Source organism: Prosopis cineraria, unplaced genomic scaffold (assembly GCF_029017545.1).
Source record: "Prosopis cineraria cultivar Desert tree isolate PC_DT_omini unplaced genomic scaffold, ASM2901754v1 PC11, whole genome shotgun sequence".
Classification (NCBI taxonomy): domain Eukaryota; kingdom Viridiplantae; phylum Streptophyta; class Magnoliopsida; order Fabales; family Fabaceae; genus Prosopis; species Prosopis cineraria.
Window position 1 is genome coordinate 44,543,639 of NW_026555342.1, and position 17,073 is coordinate 44,560,711.

At 30.0% G+C, this 17,073-nt stretch overlaps 1 protein-coding gene across 1 annotated transcript; it reads right to left on the reverse strand.

Moving 5' to 3' along the window:
* Positions 1–1,762: 1,762 nt before the first annotated feature.
* Positions 1,763–4,650, reverse strand: LOC129286546 (putative cysteine-rich receptor-like protein kinase 9). Its single transcript, XM_054922492.1, has 2 exons — positions 4,624–4,650; positions 1,763–2,629 (listed from the first exon to the last, which is right to left on the reverse strand). The coding sequence occupies exons 1-2, from the start codon at positions 4,648–4,650 to the stop codon at positions 1,763–1,765; spliced, it is 894 nt and encodes a 297-aa protein (XP_054778467.1).
* Between the last annotated feature and the right edge of the window lie 12,423 nt (positions 4,651–17,073).

Below are 17,073 nucleotides of genomic sequence, written 5' to 3' on the forward strand. Positions count from 1 at the left end.
AATAAGTAAAGAGGCTTAATATATAATAAATTATCAATTCTTATATTACTTTTTCTAGCTTTTTGAGTTGCAAAATCAGATAACAAAGTTTTGTAATCAATTAATTCTAATATTTCACTCTTAATATATAATAAGACTAGTCCATTTCAATCGATCTTGTAATATATTTGATTTCAAATATGATTTGAGCAATTTTAATTTTGAAAAACTTATTTTTGCAGTAGCAATTGTTATAGATATTGTTAATAATATTCTATAAGCAATACAAACATTTGGAAAAGTATCTAATCTTTTGACATAGTTTAATATTTTAACTGTTGTGTTAATTTCTTCTGTTAATATTTCTCAAAAATTTTAATTATGAAAATAAATCAAAACCATCAATATTATAATTGTCATTAAAACTTAAGAACAATATTAATACAAAACTTTTTCAATTCATCATCATCCAAAGTTTTAAATTTTTTGGATTCAAATAAAAAATAAAAAATGATTTCATATTCTAAAAATTGTTCAAATTGACTCTCAATAGAAGAAATTGATTGATTTAAAATTTATAAAAATATTCAATATGAAAAGAATCTTCAGCTGAATTTATGATCTCATCATTAATATTTTCATTAAAATATTTTTTTCCTATAATTATACATTTTTCATGAAAATTAGGATTTATGTTCATTTCAATAGCTATAATTTTTTTTTTGTAAATTCCAAAGTAGATGCAAAACCATTTTTTCTATAATTCTTTAAATAAGTAATAAAGCCTTTTAAATGATATATAGCGACATCTATGTGCATATATGTGGACTAAAGGATCTTACAAAATATAGAGAATTGTAGTCTGTAGAAAGGGAATAAATAATTATTAATAACTAGATTAAGGCTAACTTAATAATTAAGTATTATTTTGGGAATGTGGAAATATTTTCATTCTTCAACAGGGAGAAGAATTGGGGCTTTATTTTTTTCATTTAGTATTTATTACAAAATTGTACAAATAAATATCCCTTCATATTAGGGATATTAATGACCTTTTTTTGGGGCATTAAGGTTTAACAAATCTAATAAATTAAATTACAAGACTAAATTAAAATTAAATAAATTACAGGTACCTAGCTCAAAATTGAGAGAACTTAGCTAGAGGTAACTTATAATCTATATGTTTCCTATTACTTGACCTGAATCTATATTTTGCACCATAAATAAATTACAGGACCTATTCAAAATTAAGAGAGCCCTAGTCCTATTTATAAGTAATTTTTAGTATGGTTTATTAAAATAAAAAAAAATTAAATCTCATTAGTTTTGTCTTAGAATTTAATAAATTTTCATCTTTACACCCTAGTAAAGATAAAAAGAAATATTATTAATAATTTCCTAACATTTAATGAGGACATCAAGGTAAAAGGACAAATATAGAAAATAATAAATTATTTTATAAATAGAATTAAAATTAATCTTCTTTTATTACTCCCTCTATCCCAAATTATAAATTACTTTCAGAAAAGATTCAACGTCTCAAAATATAAGACACTTTGATAAAAATAAAGTTTTATTAATGATACTTTTTGAAAGTTACCTTTCCCATATATTCTCTTTCTTTAATATTCTTTTATTAATGGAGTATTAAATAAAGGGTATTTTTAAAAGTTTATATTTTTGTTTTGAAAAAGTAAAGTTGTAAAGTGTATTTAATAAATTTTATTGATGTATGTATGAAATTTTATTTAAACATATTTTATAATTTGGGACGCAGAGAGTATCATATGAATAAAACCACCGCTATTGCGCCAGAAGAAATAAAAGGTACCAAAGTTTTCTTTCTTTCTGTCTTTTTACCTTTGGGATGCGAAGAATTGTTCGCCGGAGGAGAAAGTACAGGTGGTGTCGGCGTCGTCCTTCCTACTTGAGTATTACGATAGAAGCGATACGAATCATAACGAACGTTGCAACTCGGATAAAAAGCCATTCCTCCTGACATGCCCTCACAACACCCTGGAAGTTCCTGAATCGCACCACCCAGACACCTTCTGCAATCATGGGGCCAAAGGTCCGGCGTGCACTGAACAAGGCAATACAGAGTTCGAGACGACCCTGAAATTCTCTCTTCTTTCGTCGCATACTTCTTTTTCCCCAAAGCCGGTTGCGCCGCCTCGTCCGCCGCCTCGTTCATCGTGGTCAGCAACGAACTCGTCAGGTTCACCTCGTCGGATATATTAGATGTGGTCCAGAGGTAGAAGCTTAGTTTAGGCGATGTGTCTTCGGTGGAGAAGATGACGCGGTTGGAATAGCGTAGCATGCACTCATCGTACCAGATTGCGGCCTCCTTCCAAAATTTGCACTCCGAAGGTAAGCGTTGGATCGCGTTAAGGACGCACTGGTGGTACAGTTGAAGGTTGACGTCACCCCGGCACATGAAGAGGTCATATACGGTGTCGCCGCCGCCAGAAACGGTGAGGTTGAAGAACTCGGCGTTGGTGGCGTTGTTGGAAGCTAAGGAAGAGAGGAGGGTGTTCAGGTTGGATTGAAAGGCACTATTGGCAGTGAAATTTTCTTTGTTTGAGCAGGCGGGTAAAAGATAATTAGTTTGCGCTTTTGTGGTAGAAGAATAGAAGAAGTGAATGAGGTGCTAGAGTAAGAAAATTTTGCAGGAATTAGCCATGGTAACGGTGAAGGATGTGTAAGGGGTGACGAGATCGACGATGGCTTTCTAGTTCGTGGTGTTTAATTGATTATGTGTTGCAGTGGGAGAGAAGGTGGTCGATTGATGAACGAGGGAAACGCTCGCACAAGTGATGGAAAAGATATATGATTTGATTTAGTATTGAAGGTTTATTATTATTTAATTAACTATATAGGTTTAGTATTATTTGATTTAGCATTTACAGTTTATTTTATATGTAAGCATTACATCAAATAAAATAAGATATTTAGATTAGTTAAATACCTTATATTATTATCTATTGATTCTAGGTAGGGGTGTTCACGGGACGGGACGGGACGGGACCGGGACACCCCCGTCCCGTGTCCCGTCCCCAAAAAAAGATCGGGACAGAATTTTGGTCCCGTGTCCCGTCCCGTCCCGAAAGTCGTCCCGTCCCGTTAAGAGTCGGGACGGGACCGGGACAAGATCGGGACGTCCCGCCGTCCCGATAAATGGAATAACATCGAAAAAAGATCTGAATAATAACGTTCATTAAAATTTTAAATCATATAATTTATTAAGTTTAAAATCAAAACAACACAAACACATAAATAACAATAATTTAAAATCAACTATTGAATTATATTAATCATAACTACATATTATAATGACAAATACAAGTGATTTTTATGCTATAAGATTAGCAACAGGCAAGTCAAACACAACATCAAATCATTATTCTTCTATTTTAGTGAAGGTGTACTAAGCTAATTACTCTTCTAAAAATAAGCAAGAAATATGTTATAAATAAAAGTTATTAAATAGATAGATATAAGAATAAATTATATTAATATAATTAATATATTATAAAGAAAGATATCGCCATATTTACTCCATACTATTAAAATTATCAATATAAAAAACTTTAGTTTTAAATAAGAATTGCAAGTATTAAAATTATAATTGATATAATTAATATAAGTATAAATTATATTAATATAATTAATATATTTAAAATAAAAAATAATATATATAATATTCGGGACGGGACGGGACGTCCCGATGGTAATCCCGTGTCCCGTCCCGTCCCGAACCCCTTTTCTGTCCCGTCCCGTAAAGTCCCGTCCCGATTATTTTCGGGCCGGGACCAGACCCGTCCCGATATGATCGGGACGATACCGGGCCAATCGGGACGGGTTTAGGCTGAACACCCCTAATTCTAGGTAGATTTGAATTAATTCTTTTATTATTTTAAGGCTCTGTAAACAGAATTAAAATTCCACATGTGTATTCATACTTGAATGTTGAATACAGTTTTCTCTTTTTTTTGGGGGAGAATTTCAACTAAGAACCATTATAGAGACTTAATTTGATTTGGGTCCCAAAAAATTTAAAATTTTAATTTAATTCAAGAAAGAAAAGTTAACAGAATTTTAACATTAAAAAGATCAAGATACTCTTCATATGTTATATAAAATCACTAGTTATTAATTTTCTTATTGCACTTGTTAATTTACTAATATCATTTGTAAATTATATCAGTTTGCTAAATAATCAATAATATTAATTGTTAAGTTGCTAACTTTACTTGTTAATTTACTAATATCAGTTATAAATTATAAGACCTGTTAGTAATTTACAATGGGTGTTGGTAAATTACGATGCCTATTAGTAATTTATAACTAAATTAACAATTAAAGTTAGTAATTTAACAACTGATATTACTTCTTATGATTGAAAAACTCTTATATAATTACTGACATGTCAACTCATGCAATTTACAACTCATATTTATAAATTAATAAGTGAAGTAAGAAAATTAACAACTAATAATTCTCAATAACAAGGATATTTTGGTTTTTTTTCTGTTAAAATTCTTTTAATTTTTCTCTTTTAGATTGAACTAAATTCCAAAAAAAAAAACTTAAACTCATGTAAAATTAAGTCTCTATTGTCATGCCCCAAAAATATAGGGTAACCGGTATGGGTGCAACCCACTCACACATTCCTGTAAGCCACAAAATGAAAATTTATTCCATTTTTACAAAGAAAAGAATGAAAATTAATCAAATTACATGAGAATTAAAATAATATATATATATATATATATATTTATAAGCTAATTGTCATAAGAAAGTGTTGACATTTTTGTAGAAATTTCGGAAAAACCTCCCCTATAATTAGGATCTCTCGAAAATTTTACAACAAAAGTTTCTACAGATAATGATATAAATCAGGAGCATAGCTCCTTCCAACCAACAACCAATATATAAACCAAAATAAAGTCTACCAACAAGCTATGTGGAGCATCTACTTTTTCTTTTAACTCAAAAAGACATACAAATTATATATTTACATTAAAAGCAATAGTACCAATCAAAAATTTTCACCCACTGTAGTTAGGTTGCCCTTCAGAGATCAAGGGGGATCAACGTCGACTAACAAATCTGAGACCAAAAATAAGTTTTTTAGTAAATAGCATTCCCATCGTAAAATTCTTAAAATTTAAAATCAACAAACTCTAATAATGGTGCCAACTAATTAAAAATAATTCCTCAAGATTTTATAAACCTGTAAGTCACATCCTTAATTGTAAAATATGAATAAGTTGAAAATAATTTACGCTATAATGTTTAAAAAAATAATTTATTCACATATAATTTAAGTGATAAAATTAATAGCCAAAATCATATAAATTTTTGGAAAACACTTTAATCAACATGTAAAATTTTGAGAACTCAACAGAGCAAGTTACAAATGTGGACATATAATCCATGAGGATAAATAACCAAACGCGGCTTATGCCACGAAAACAAACATGGATACACCAGTCCACAAGGACAAGTAATCAAACACAGCCAAAGCTACAAAACAAACGTGGACACATAGTCCACAAGGGTAAATAACCAAATGTGGCTCAGGCCACGGAATCAAACGCGGGTACAAAGCCCACGAATACCAAACATGAAAGTAAAGCTCACGAAACAAACTAGCTAGTATTTAACTACAGCGTACTACGGGCTAACGGAATTGCCGTTAGCAATAGTGTTCTGTTTAGAATCCTTTTAAAATCATGTTTCAAATATGCAAGAAAAATAATTATTACTATAATAAAATTTCCATTCTTGATGCCGAACTCACATGATTTGTTTCAAATCTCAAATTTTGTAAAAGCCATACTTTATAGCTATTACACCAAACTTACAGTACTTGGGTAGTCAATACATTTCTAAACTTAACAACATTCAAGAGCATTTTTATCAATCTTGGAGATACATTTTTTGATAATAAATAAATTCACATATAATAATTCATTTGTCCTTTACCAATATTCTATAATTTTTAAAATTAATGTAATTCAAAAAATTAAAATGGTTCAATAAAAGTCTACGACAATAAAATAAATCAAGGGAATGCTATTCACTTATTCTAAACCAACTAACTCAATAATTCAACTTAGCTTGGATATTTTGAACTATATATAGATCATTGTTATACCTCATGATATATATATTTTTCCAAGCTCCATTGAATTTCTTTCTTTTTCCATTTTTTCACACAGCAACAAGACCAAAAATTTATAATTACCTTAATACCACCCCAGCCACTCACACGCATAGATTTACGAGGAGAAGGAAGAGATTGAAGCTTCTAACCTTAAATGAATCAACACGCACGGACAGAGGAAGGAGAACGATTCTAAACAGTGAAGAAGAAGAGCTACTGCCATGAATAAAGAAGAGTAAGCTTACTAGTAATCGAAAACGAACTAAAAGGAAGAGATCTTAGCTTACCCAGACCATTTATACACACACGAACAAGAAGATAAGAGAAAGAGAGATTTTTTTTCATACTTGAATCTACAACAAAGGCAAACAAACAGCAGCAACTCGTGAACGAAATCATAGCTGAGGTGGACGGACGAGCACAGCTTCAACGACAACCACGTGAACGACGGTGCTAGCTTCGGTTGAGGAGGAAGAAGATAGTGATCAGTGAGAGGTAGAGCAAAGTGTCGGTGCTTCCAGATCTCTCTCTACTCCAGATTTTATCAAGAAAGAAGGAAGAAAGAGTTTTAAAAAAATTTTCGATGGAACTAAGGGCAGTTTGGTAATTTTGCATAGCCAGAAAAAGAAAAAAATTTAACTCTTCTTTTGGTCTCTTCTAGATTCAAACTAGGGACCTGATATATGAAGGATTGCTCAGCTATTACTAGACTAAGTCTCTAACTTGTTATATTTATCCCAAGAACTAATATAAATATACTTTAAGCAAGTTAATCTATATATATATTTATTTATTTTAAATTTTGTCAAAGTTATTACATCTACGGTGGTTTTTAACTAAAATTCTCTTTTTTTTTTCTTCTCTTTCTTTTTCCTTATCTTTCTCGTCCTGTTTCACAGTAATTAGCATCAGATATTTAACTATTTATATCCAATACCACAAACTCCAACAACGCTACAGTCTTGATCACCCCTCTCCCGACGCCAATTCACAATGCAATTACCACCAAAATTATGTTCATCTTGGAGAACTCGGCCAGACTACCAAAGCACGTCACGTGAGGATGCCACACGTGCCTTGACGCACCAATCAACGTCTCTCCGCGTGAATCTAATGCCTCGCGCACTGATCCTCCTTCCCCATTCGTGAACTCCACCTGCCTACTCTCACACACTTGTCGCACGCGTTGATTTTATATTTGAAAGGTAACTTTCAAATTTTATATTCATAATTTCATATGAGTTATTATCATGAATGTCCATGTAGGGAGTGTCGAAATCATTGTAGCATCTCGCCCTAATATGTTTGGTATCTGTAATGTTGTGAAGGGTACCAGCAGAACATGTATGATGAAACGTGATACTACTGGGATGTGCATGGCCAATAGTGTGAGGTTGAAAATGAACGTTAGATGACTGAATATGAATGTCAGATATATGAATGTTTTGAGGGCTGAATTTGAACGGGGCAGGGTTGAAGCTAAAGCTGAATTGGAACGTGACATCCAAGAAAGGGTTCACATATATGAAAATGTATTAAAAGTTTGCTAACAAATTATAGAATCATTCAATAATTAGTGAAATCAGGCAATCAAGCATAAAGAGGTTAAAACTCCTGCACTATAATAAGAGGAGTTTGTAACTCTTGTAGAGCTCAATCATGAGAATGGTTTGGCCACTTCAACATCTTTATCACAACTAACTCCATTAAAAGCTCCTATACTTACTGTGAGTGTATGAGCGGTGCCTTTTCAAGTTGTCATCAGCTAAAACCAACCTTGTTAAGCTACACAATTTCACCTTATCTATGAGGTGTACCCACCAAGGATATCCTATCATTTAACAAATAACTTCAACAATAACTTGTCATTTAACAAATAGCTTCAGCATGAACCACTGAAGTCACAAACTGGGGAACTACAAGAGCAAAACCACCATAGCTGAAATTAAAGATAGAGGAAGAAGGAAGACTGATGTTAGTTCACCAATATGGAGGGACTTCATGTTTTTATAAAATTGTGATTCATTCGTTATCACGCATGAAATAGTGTAAGTTAGAATAGAAGCCTAAATGAAGAACTCATTATCATGATAACCAAACTTGATTCAAGCATGACTGGAACTTCTAGAATGCCTAGGAGTCTCAAACCTATGATTAACACATTAATGAATCGTGATTCAAGCATTAATGACAAAGGCAGAACTAATGAAGTGTTTCTAGGTTCTCATTATTATGTTAAAGCATACTGGTTCACATGTGAATGAGTTGGGCAGAGTCAATAATCATTTCTAGAAGGATGATTCACAGGTGAATAAAGCCTCTTCATGCGTGAACTCAATGTGATGTCTTTAAAAAGATTTTTAAAGCTAAAATCATATGACTCTATGCATGTTTTCTATTTCACATAGTTTTAGTTAATGGGGAGTAGAGTAGGTAGGGTACTACCAATTGATATCATTGTTGGGACCATGATTGCACTATTAACCTTCTTCGTTGTTAGATCTACAACACAATACCGGGCGTTGTTTGTGAGAGATTGGATCCTCACCAATAATTCATTCCTTCTTATCTACACTAACATTTAATAATATGGAAAGAGGATGACATGGAGATAATATGGGTAGATAGCAGGTCTTTGCATGCCATGATAAATGATACAAATGCGAGGTACTATGATTCAAATGTTGGCCCGTTCCACTCCTATAGCCCAGCTAAGAATGGAATCCCCAAGTGTGTCACCACTCTAAGTTCATAACTCCAACGAGCTAGAAGATCAATGGCAGAGATGGCCGTGGTACGAGCAAAATGGCGACCTCCAAAGCCTATAGTGGAGCTCGTCAAATGATGACACCACAAGAACAAAATGTCATAGCTATAGCAGCCATGGTCAGTACAAGTTAGGAGCGAAGATATTGTTCCATTAATTCTAGGCTCTAAGCAGGAGCGTTTCCAATATGATATTTGATAGGATATCCAAATTATGCATGTGCAAATCGTGATAGCCAGTTCGACAAATATGAGCTTCTCTAAAAGCCCAATCATATGAAATATCCCAATCTCGCATAAGCAATCTTTTTATATCTTCTGTATTACCGAAAGCAAGGTGAATTCTATCTCGGAGTTTTGAGATTTTCAATAGCTTCAATGGAATCAAAACACATATTAATCATTCTCAGATCTTATTGATGAAAGTCTTCTGAAATACTCATCAACCTCAGCAGTAGTAAACAGATTTTTAAAAAAAAAAGAAAAAGAACTCAAAAAACGTAATCGAAACCAATTTACATGTCTAAGAAAAGTAATTGCATTTGCATGATTGTCCGATTTTAGGAAGCTTTCATTCATTTTCAGCGTGCTGCTCCACTCTAGCGGTATTTGTCTCTCTGGGAAGGCAGTGTCATTAATAATTGGGTCCCATTATTGACATTAATTTTCTCTTCTTGTCTAAGTTGATCGACTTTTCTTCTCTTCAGCCTGAAAAGACACTTTTTCATTCCCTTTTGTAAGTTTTCAATTGTATGGGTTTTTGATAAATATTAAACAGAATTTCCAGAATTGGTCTTTGTTCTTCCCTGTCCTCCTTTTTCTCTCTTCCACCTTTCTCGTTCTCTCTGTTCCCCTTCGCACTTCCCCTCTCCAGTTCACGTCAATAGGTCTCTGTGATAATCAAGCCAACCCATTTTACACGTCTAAGAAAAGTCACCGCATTTGCATGATAGTTGCGATTTCATCATGTCAGGGCGACTTAATGAAGCTTTCTCCTTTATATTTCCACAACAGACCGAGTCAAGACTGTCTCTCTCCTACGAGCAGTGGCGGAGACAGGACCTCAAGTTAGGAAGTGCCAAATAATTTAATAAAAAATTAATATTTTTTAAAAATAATAATTATACTAAAAAAATATAATAACATAAATATTTTCACCATCATTTTTCATTTTAAGAAAATTATATTGAATAGATTAATATAGTCTTGCTCTTCATCTCTTATTTAGATCATTAAAATATTATATATTTAATAAAATGATTAGCCTAAATATTTTTTATTTAATTTAGAGGGTGTGAAATATTAAAAGTATGGGATGCAAAATTATAAATTTTACATACCCCACTTGTTATTTGCACCCCCCTCACCTCTATGTGGCTCTGCCACTGCCTACAAGTAGTGATTCCTAATTTTGGATCCCACTATGGTATATATAGCCTCTTCTTAATTAAGTATATTTTGAACTTATAAAATACAAGCAGCCTTGTATATATGAATTTTTTTTCATTTTATCCTTTATATTTATTAATCTAAATTTTTATGTAAATTTATCTCTTATTTATCATGAAATGCATTGATAATTAGAACTAAGAACAAAAAGAAAACATATATATATTTTTACTAAAAAAAAAGGCTTTTGGCAATGACAAAAAAAGTCATTACTAAAAGTCATCGTGAAAACTCGATTTGTAGTGGCAATATTTAATTGTTGCCACCATAGGTCCCTTTTTAGCAATGATATTTAATTGTGGCCGCTAAAAATTATTTTTAGCAGCAATAAATTATCACCGCCAAAAGTAATTTTATAAAAAAATTTTAAAATTAAAAATAATTTATATAATTACTTTTTATGGCGACGGGTATTTTCATAAAAGAATAAATTAAAAAATAATTTATATAATTACTTTTTGGTGGCAATAGTAGTATTTTCATATAAAATTAATTAGAAAATAAAAAATAATTTACATGATTACTTTTAGTAGTGACAAATAGTCACCACCGAAAGTATTTTTATAAAAAATAATTAAAAAATTAAAAATATTTTATAAATACTTTTAGTGGCAAAATTTGTTGTTACTAAAAGTATTTATATATAAAATGAGAAATAAATAACATTAAAATGTTAAAGTTATACATAAATATTAGAATGTTAAAGTTATATAGATATTGTAAAATACAAATGGCATTACATATTACTTAACACATTATACACGTACTTGGTTTAGTATACAAATGGTGTCTACTTCATTTGCTGAGCTTTACATTTCACTATCACAAGATTATTTGAATAAGATGCTCTATATTTGATGGTTATTTAAAATAAGTAATAAATAAAATAGGTAGAGAATACTTGACGGCTTTTTGAATTATGGATAAAATTATGTATAAACTTATTAAAGTTTGTTTATTTTAAATTATAAGTTATTGAAAAGTATTTCCTATTAACTTTAGATTAACTCTGTTAAAGAGACTTTAATAGAATTCTAAACAAATTTAGATTGAATTAAGATAAGATTCCTTCTATTTTGATTATGAAATATCTACTTAAATTTTTAACTTAGAGTTTTTTGTGTTTAGCATCTACTTTGAGTTTATCACATGTCCTCCCATTTTCTATCTCAAAGATAATAAAGAATAATTATCTAAAATGACTATTAACAAAATTTATATGTTTAAAATAAATTTGTTTATTAAAATATTTTCAAGATAATTGAAAAATTATAGATAAAATTTATTTTTAATAAAAAAGGGGAAGCATTCAACTTAGGAGAAGATAAAAGTTTAATAATTTATTCATTAACTTTTGAGAAAAATATGGAAGAAAAAGTAAATGATATTCAACATAAACTAATATAATACATACTTAGAAATTAATTATATACTTAATTATTTTCATTTAAAAAAATTTAAAAATTGGTAAAAATGTTTATCAGAAAATTATTTAATATTTAAAAATTATTTCATTTTAAGTTCATTTTTCTAACAAAATTAATATTTTATTAAAAAATATAATACGTATACACTCATAGAAATTATTTTAACATATTAATAAATGAAAACAAAATCAAATATATATGTATATATTTTTTAATAATATATTATTTGATATATGTGTATGTAATTCAATAATATATATTTATTTTAGCATATAATAACTACAGGTGTATTTCAGCTCAACTGGCAACAAACGAAGACTTAAGCTTGAGGTGGAGGTCAAGGGTTCAAATCTTGACTTGGGCATATTTTACAATAAATATGCATATTTCACAATGAATATGTGATGTGCCACGTGATGGCGAAGTGGCATGAAACACACATGGCGAGGTGATGTGGCACGAGGAGGTGCACACATGTCAAATGACATGGCATAAGAAAGCACTGACGTGGCATGAGATAGCTTTTTTATTTTTTTAAAAAAGATAACTTTTGACAGCGACAAAAAGTCACCTCTAATTAATTAGTGACGACGAAAGGATCATCACCAAAAATCTTGTCACTAATATTTTTTGGCGGTGACAAAGCATACTTTTAGTGGCAAAAAAATTTTGGCAATGACAATTGTCACCACTAAAGGTATACTTTCATTGTCGCCGCTAAAAATTATTAGCAATAAGACTTTTGATAGAGATCTTTTGATAGTAGAAAGTCGCCGTTAAAAACTTTTAATGATGACTTTTGAAGTTCCCGTTAAAAGTCAATTTTTTTATAGTATTTACAAGGATGAGATTTTTTTTTTTGGGAATGTAGATGATTATTACTTCTGTGGAGGCATTTTATGGCAATGTAGACATATGAGATAGCATCAGCAATAATGAGATTGTGGCAGAGATCATCAGCCATAGGGAGGCGAGCGTGAGACTTTATAATCTTTTTATGAGATGCATTCATTAATCAACTGTTTTGAATAAGTTAGTTATACTTAACACGTTTTATTGTTTTAATTATAATTTTGACATGTAAGATACCTTTATAGATCGATGATAGGACCTAAGGGCCTCTTGTAGGGAGCTTTGATAATCCTCACTTTATCTCCCCCCATAGGACGAGGGTAAAAGCGGGATAGCAAATCACGAAACAGTTGCAATTACTTATGCTAATGTGTGCTTGAGAGAATCAAATTTTTTAGTACTATTTTGTGACTGGTGAATCATTTTTAATAGTAGTATTTGAATTTTTTTAATTAAATTGTTTTTGTATAACACATGTTAATATGTGTTCATTGTGATAGGAGCCATTAGATGCTACTCATGCTCAATCCATAACTGAAAACAAACCGTCCCTTTTTTTTTAGTATTTTCTTGTTTTTCTTTTTTATTAACATTATTTTTTCTTTTTGAGTTTTATTTTTATTTGAATTGGGTTTTACTGCTTCTATGAATTGAGTTCTACATGATATTTATCTAATTCGTTTGATCTGGTAAAAAAATGGATGAGTTTAACGAGTTTGCTTCTAATCCGAATTTATAAATGAGTTAACATAATTTTATTAGTCAAAAAACATAAAAATTGTGAATTTGGAGAATTAACTCAAGAGTTTAACTGAATTTATATCTATTTCAAGTTTATAAGCGAGTTAATAAGATTTTGTAAGTTAGAAGTATAAAAACAATAAACTTAAATAATCAACTCAAGAGTTTGACAATAATAATATTGAGCATTGAGCAATATGATTTCATTCAATTATTTTTAAAATTTTTTTAATAGGCTGGATTGTCCAATGTAATTAAAATACTTTAAATAAACTAAATAAAATTTTATATGATATTATTTTAATTAATTTTATTCTAATAATAAAATGTATATTTAATTTATTATATTTTTTATTTTATAATTATTAATATTAAAATTAATTTATATTTGATATCATGGGTATGTATGTAAGATATTTTTTTTTTAATACAGGTAGATTCAATGTGAACGCAAGAAATATCAATGCGCGTGAATGCAGGGCCATGGTGACTCCATCAGCACATGGTGGATGGTTCTAGGAGCAAACGTTACCCTGATAAGTATGGGGCTGACGGTGGAATAGTGGATTTAATCCCACATGACTCCGTTTAGTTTCTCTTTCTTCTTATCAACAGTTCGGTTTCTCTAACAAGATTCGGATAATTAAACAAAAGAAAGAGGACAAGGAGGGAGAAACCAAGAGCTTCATGCCAGCGTAATGTCATGGTTTTTGAAAAAATTTCACTGCATACCCTTGACTAAAGATAATAAAAATAAAAACCTTTATATTTCTAAAATTTTACTGCAAGTATAGAGTATTGAATTGAAATTAAAATTTTTTAAAAAATAATGAGATTTTCCTTATTAAAATTCTTTAGTATGACTTATTCATCTTTTTACATATGTTGTTTATTATCCTATTTCACTTGTTCATTAAAACACTTTCGTTAGAAGAAATTTCAAATGTTTGTTTCATGTTAGCACGATTTGTTCGTGTTCCTATTGTATGTGGTTTATTATCCTTCAAATTATTATTTATTGTCAAATTTCACTTATTCATTACAACATTTTCATTTAAATTAATTTCAAGTGTTGCTTTAATGTTAGCACGATTTTTTTGTGTCCCTACTATATGTTGTTTGTAACCTTTCAGAATGTTGTTTATTGTTTTGCTTCACTTGTTTATATCCCTACATATTTATAGTTCATTTTTTCTCGATTAAATTTCCTTTCTCTTTTAATAGGACAATCTTGCCATTTTTTATAGAACTTTAATCTCAATTTAGTATCTTAAACTTGCAATGAAGTTTTATAAATTTAGGAGTTCTCTTTTTCATTATCTCTAGTCTAAGGGTCTTCAATGAAATTTTCTTATAGTTCTCTATGGAGGTGAAAATGACGATGTCTTAACCTTTAAATGTATCCACACTCCAGACTCCAAACCCATTGGCCTAAAATAGCCTATTGTAAAAGAGACTCTCCTACTTCAAAATAATGCCTTTATTTTGAAAGAGTCCTTCCTATTTTAAATTTTCATGTGCATGAGATTGGCTTATTCCTCAATATGTCTCTTTATTCTGAAATAGCCTCACATTATTTTGAAAGAAGCTCCTTTAGTCCGAAATAGTGTGTATATCTATGTAAGCTCTTTCCAAATAACTTCTCTTAGGGATAGCTTATTTTAGAACAACTTAACTTATTTTTAAATAAAGAACTTCAAGTCAACGCATCACAAACTTTTTTCAATATATTTTTCAGACTTTAAAATAGCTCTCTTTGTCTCATTATTTCACTGTTTTGAAATAAACTTGAATACTCTTATTCTATTTCACACAAGAAAAATAAGGGTCCTTTTATAATCTCTTCTGAATCCTTTCCTTTCATGCTTTGTGTGCTTTGTTAGTATTATAATCTTTCTAGAATCATTCTAAACTCTTTCTTGGGCTAATTTGAACTTACTTTGATCTAATTCATAAATTTCTTATTCCCAAATAGTTTGATTATTTGAAAGAGCTTCTCACCTAGCTTGTTAGAGTATTAAATAAAGAAAGACATTATTTTTCTTACTTCTTGTGTGCGAAGAAAAGCTTCACCGAAAAGCATTATTACATGGCCTCATTTTGGAGAATGCTCATATTATTAAGAAGAAAGACAAATGATGAGTCTAACAGCTATTTTCTTAAGTGTAACAGATCATTTTTGAAGCCAAGTTATAAATATGAGCATTTATGAAGACATAATGTAGAGAATTAACACAAACAAACAAGAGTTATTTTCATTTATTGTTTACTAACTTTTTGAGTTTATATTAACTAAAAGTGAGCTTCATTGACTACATATCAACTTTAAGGAAGAGTGTTTGATAATAGTGGTTCATTCTTAAATCTATTCTATTTGTCTTTTGTTTAAAATAAAGTATCTTAAACTTGAGGAGTTTAAGTAAGATAAATCATTATCTTTGTAACGGAAAGTGATTTAGACTTTAGTATAAATTTAAAATTGTACTGAGGCTACTAAGAGCCCAAATTAATCTTGGTAAATTTAGTAAAGGAAATCTCAAGTGATACTTGAGAACTAGACGTAGGCCTAAGTAATTGGAGCTAAACTAGGATAGATATCCGTGCTAGCTTCTCTTCCTCTCCTTCCATCATGTTTTGGTATATCTTCTAATCTCATCTTCTTAATTTTATCAGCAAATTTTTTATAAAGCTCGATTCACTCTTCTCTTTGAGAGACTTTTAAGACCTCTGTCATTCTTCAGTGCTTTAACCTTGTTCTTCCTCCGTCTTATGTTAGATTTCAAGTGGCAATAACGAGTATTTTTATCCATCTTAGACACCCATTGAGAATGGGGCTTTTGAAACTATTTCAACTCCTCACATTTTAGGATTCCTTCCAACTCATCTTATAGTTGACTTTAAATTTCTCAAGAATTTTGATCTTGGGTACGTTGTAGAAGCTTGAATTCCTAGCCATTACCATCTTTTTTGGCTTATACAGAATTAATGGGAGAGTATTCCTTGGTCAATTTTAAATAGAAAACCATGTGCTCTTCAATTGGAGGTAAGAGCACATGGCTTTTTATTTTGAAAAAATAATAATAAAATTCTTTCGAATTATATAAATAATAATTTAATTTTTTAAATGTCATAATTATGTTAAAGTCTTTAAAGACTTTTGTATTAATAAATTTTAAAGTGAAAAAATTATTTTACTTTATTGAAAATAATAAACTCTAATAATAACATTTGCTTAAGGAATAATAATTTTTGTTATATGATTTGCAAAAAATAAACAAGGAAATTACAATTCAACAAGTGTAATTTTTATTCCAAAATAACAAGTCTCAATTATAAATTTACTTAAGGAATAATAACTTTTATTTTGTGAATTGTAAAAGTTTGAATAAGAAATTATAACTTGCTAAATGTAATTTCTGTTAAGAAAAAATAAGTTTTTTAAAATAATGAGCATCAATCACAACTTTTGTATAAACAATAATAAATTTTATTTAAGGATTTTAAGAATTAAATAATAAATCATAATTTGTTAAAAGAATAATGATATTTTTAATTTAAAATCTATTGACACAGACGTACATAGTAACTTAAGTGAAATTATAACATTTTGAGAGACCACATTACTATTTATATAATTTAGGGAATTTTATTGTCATTCTTTCTTTTCTTTTTTTTTTTGGCTTGAGG

What these genes read in the sequence shown, in the direction of transcription:
- LOC129286546 (XM_054922492.1), bottom strand. Translation starts at nt 4,650, where the DNA reads ATGTGTGAGTGGGTTGCACCCATACCG. An exon ending in AGTGGGTTGCACCCATACCG is followed by an intron (nt 2,630 to 4,623) that starts GTTACCCTATAT and finishes TTCTTACTCTAG; the next exon opens with CACCTCATTCACTTCTTCTA.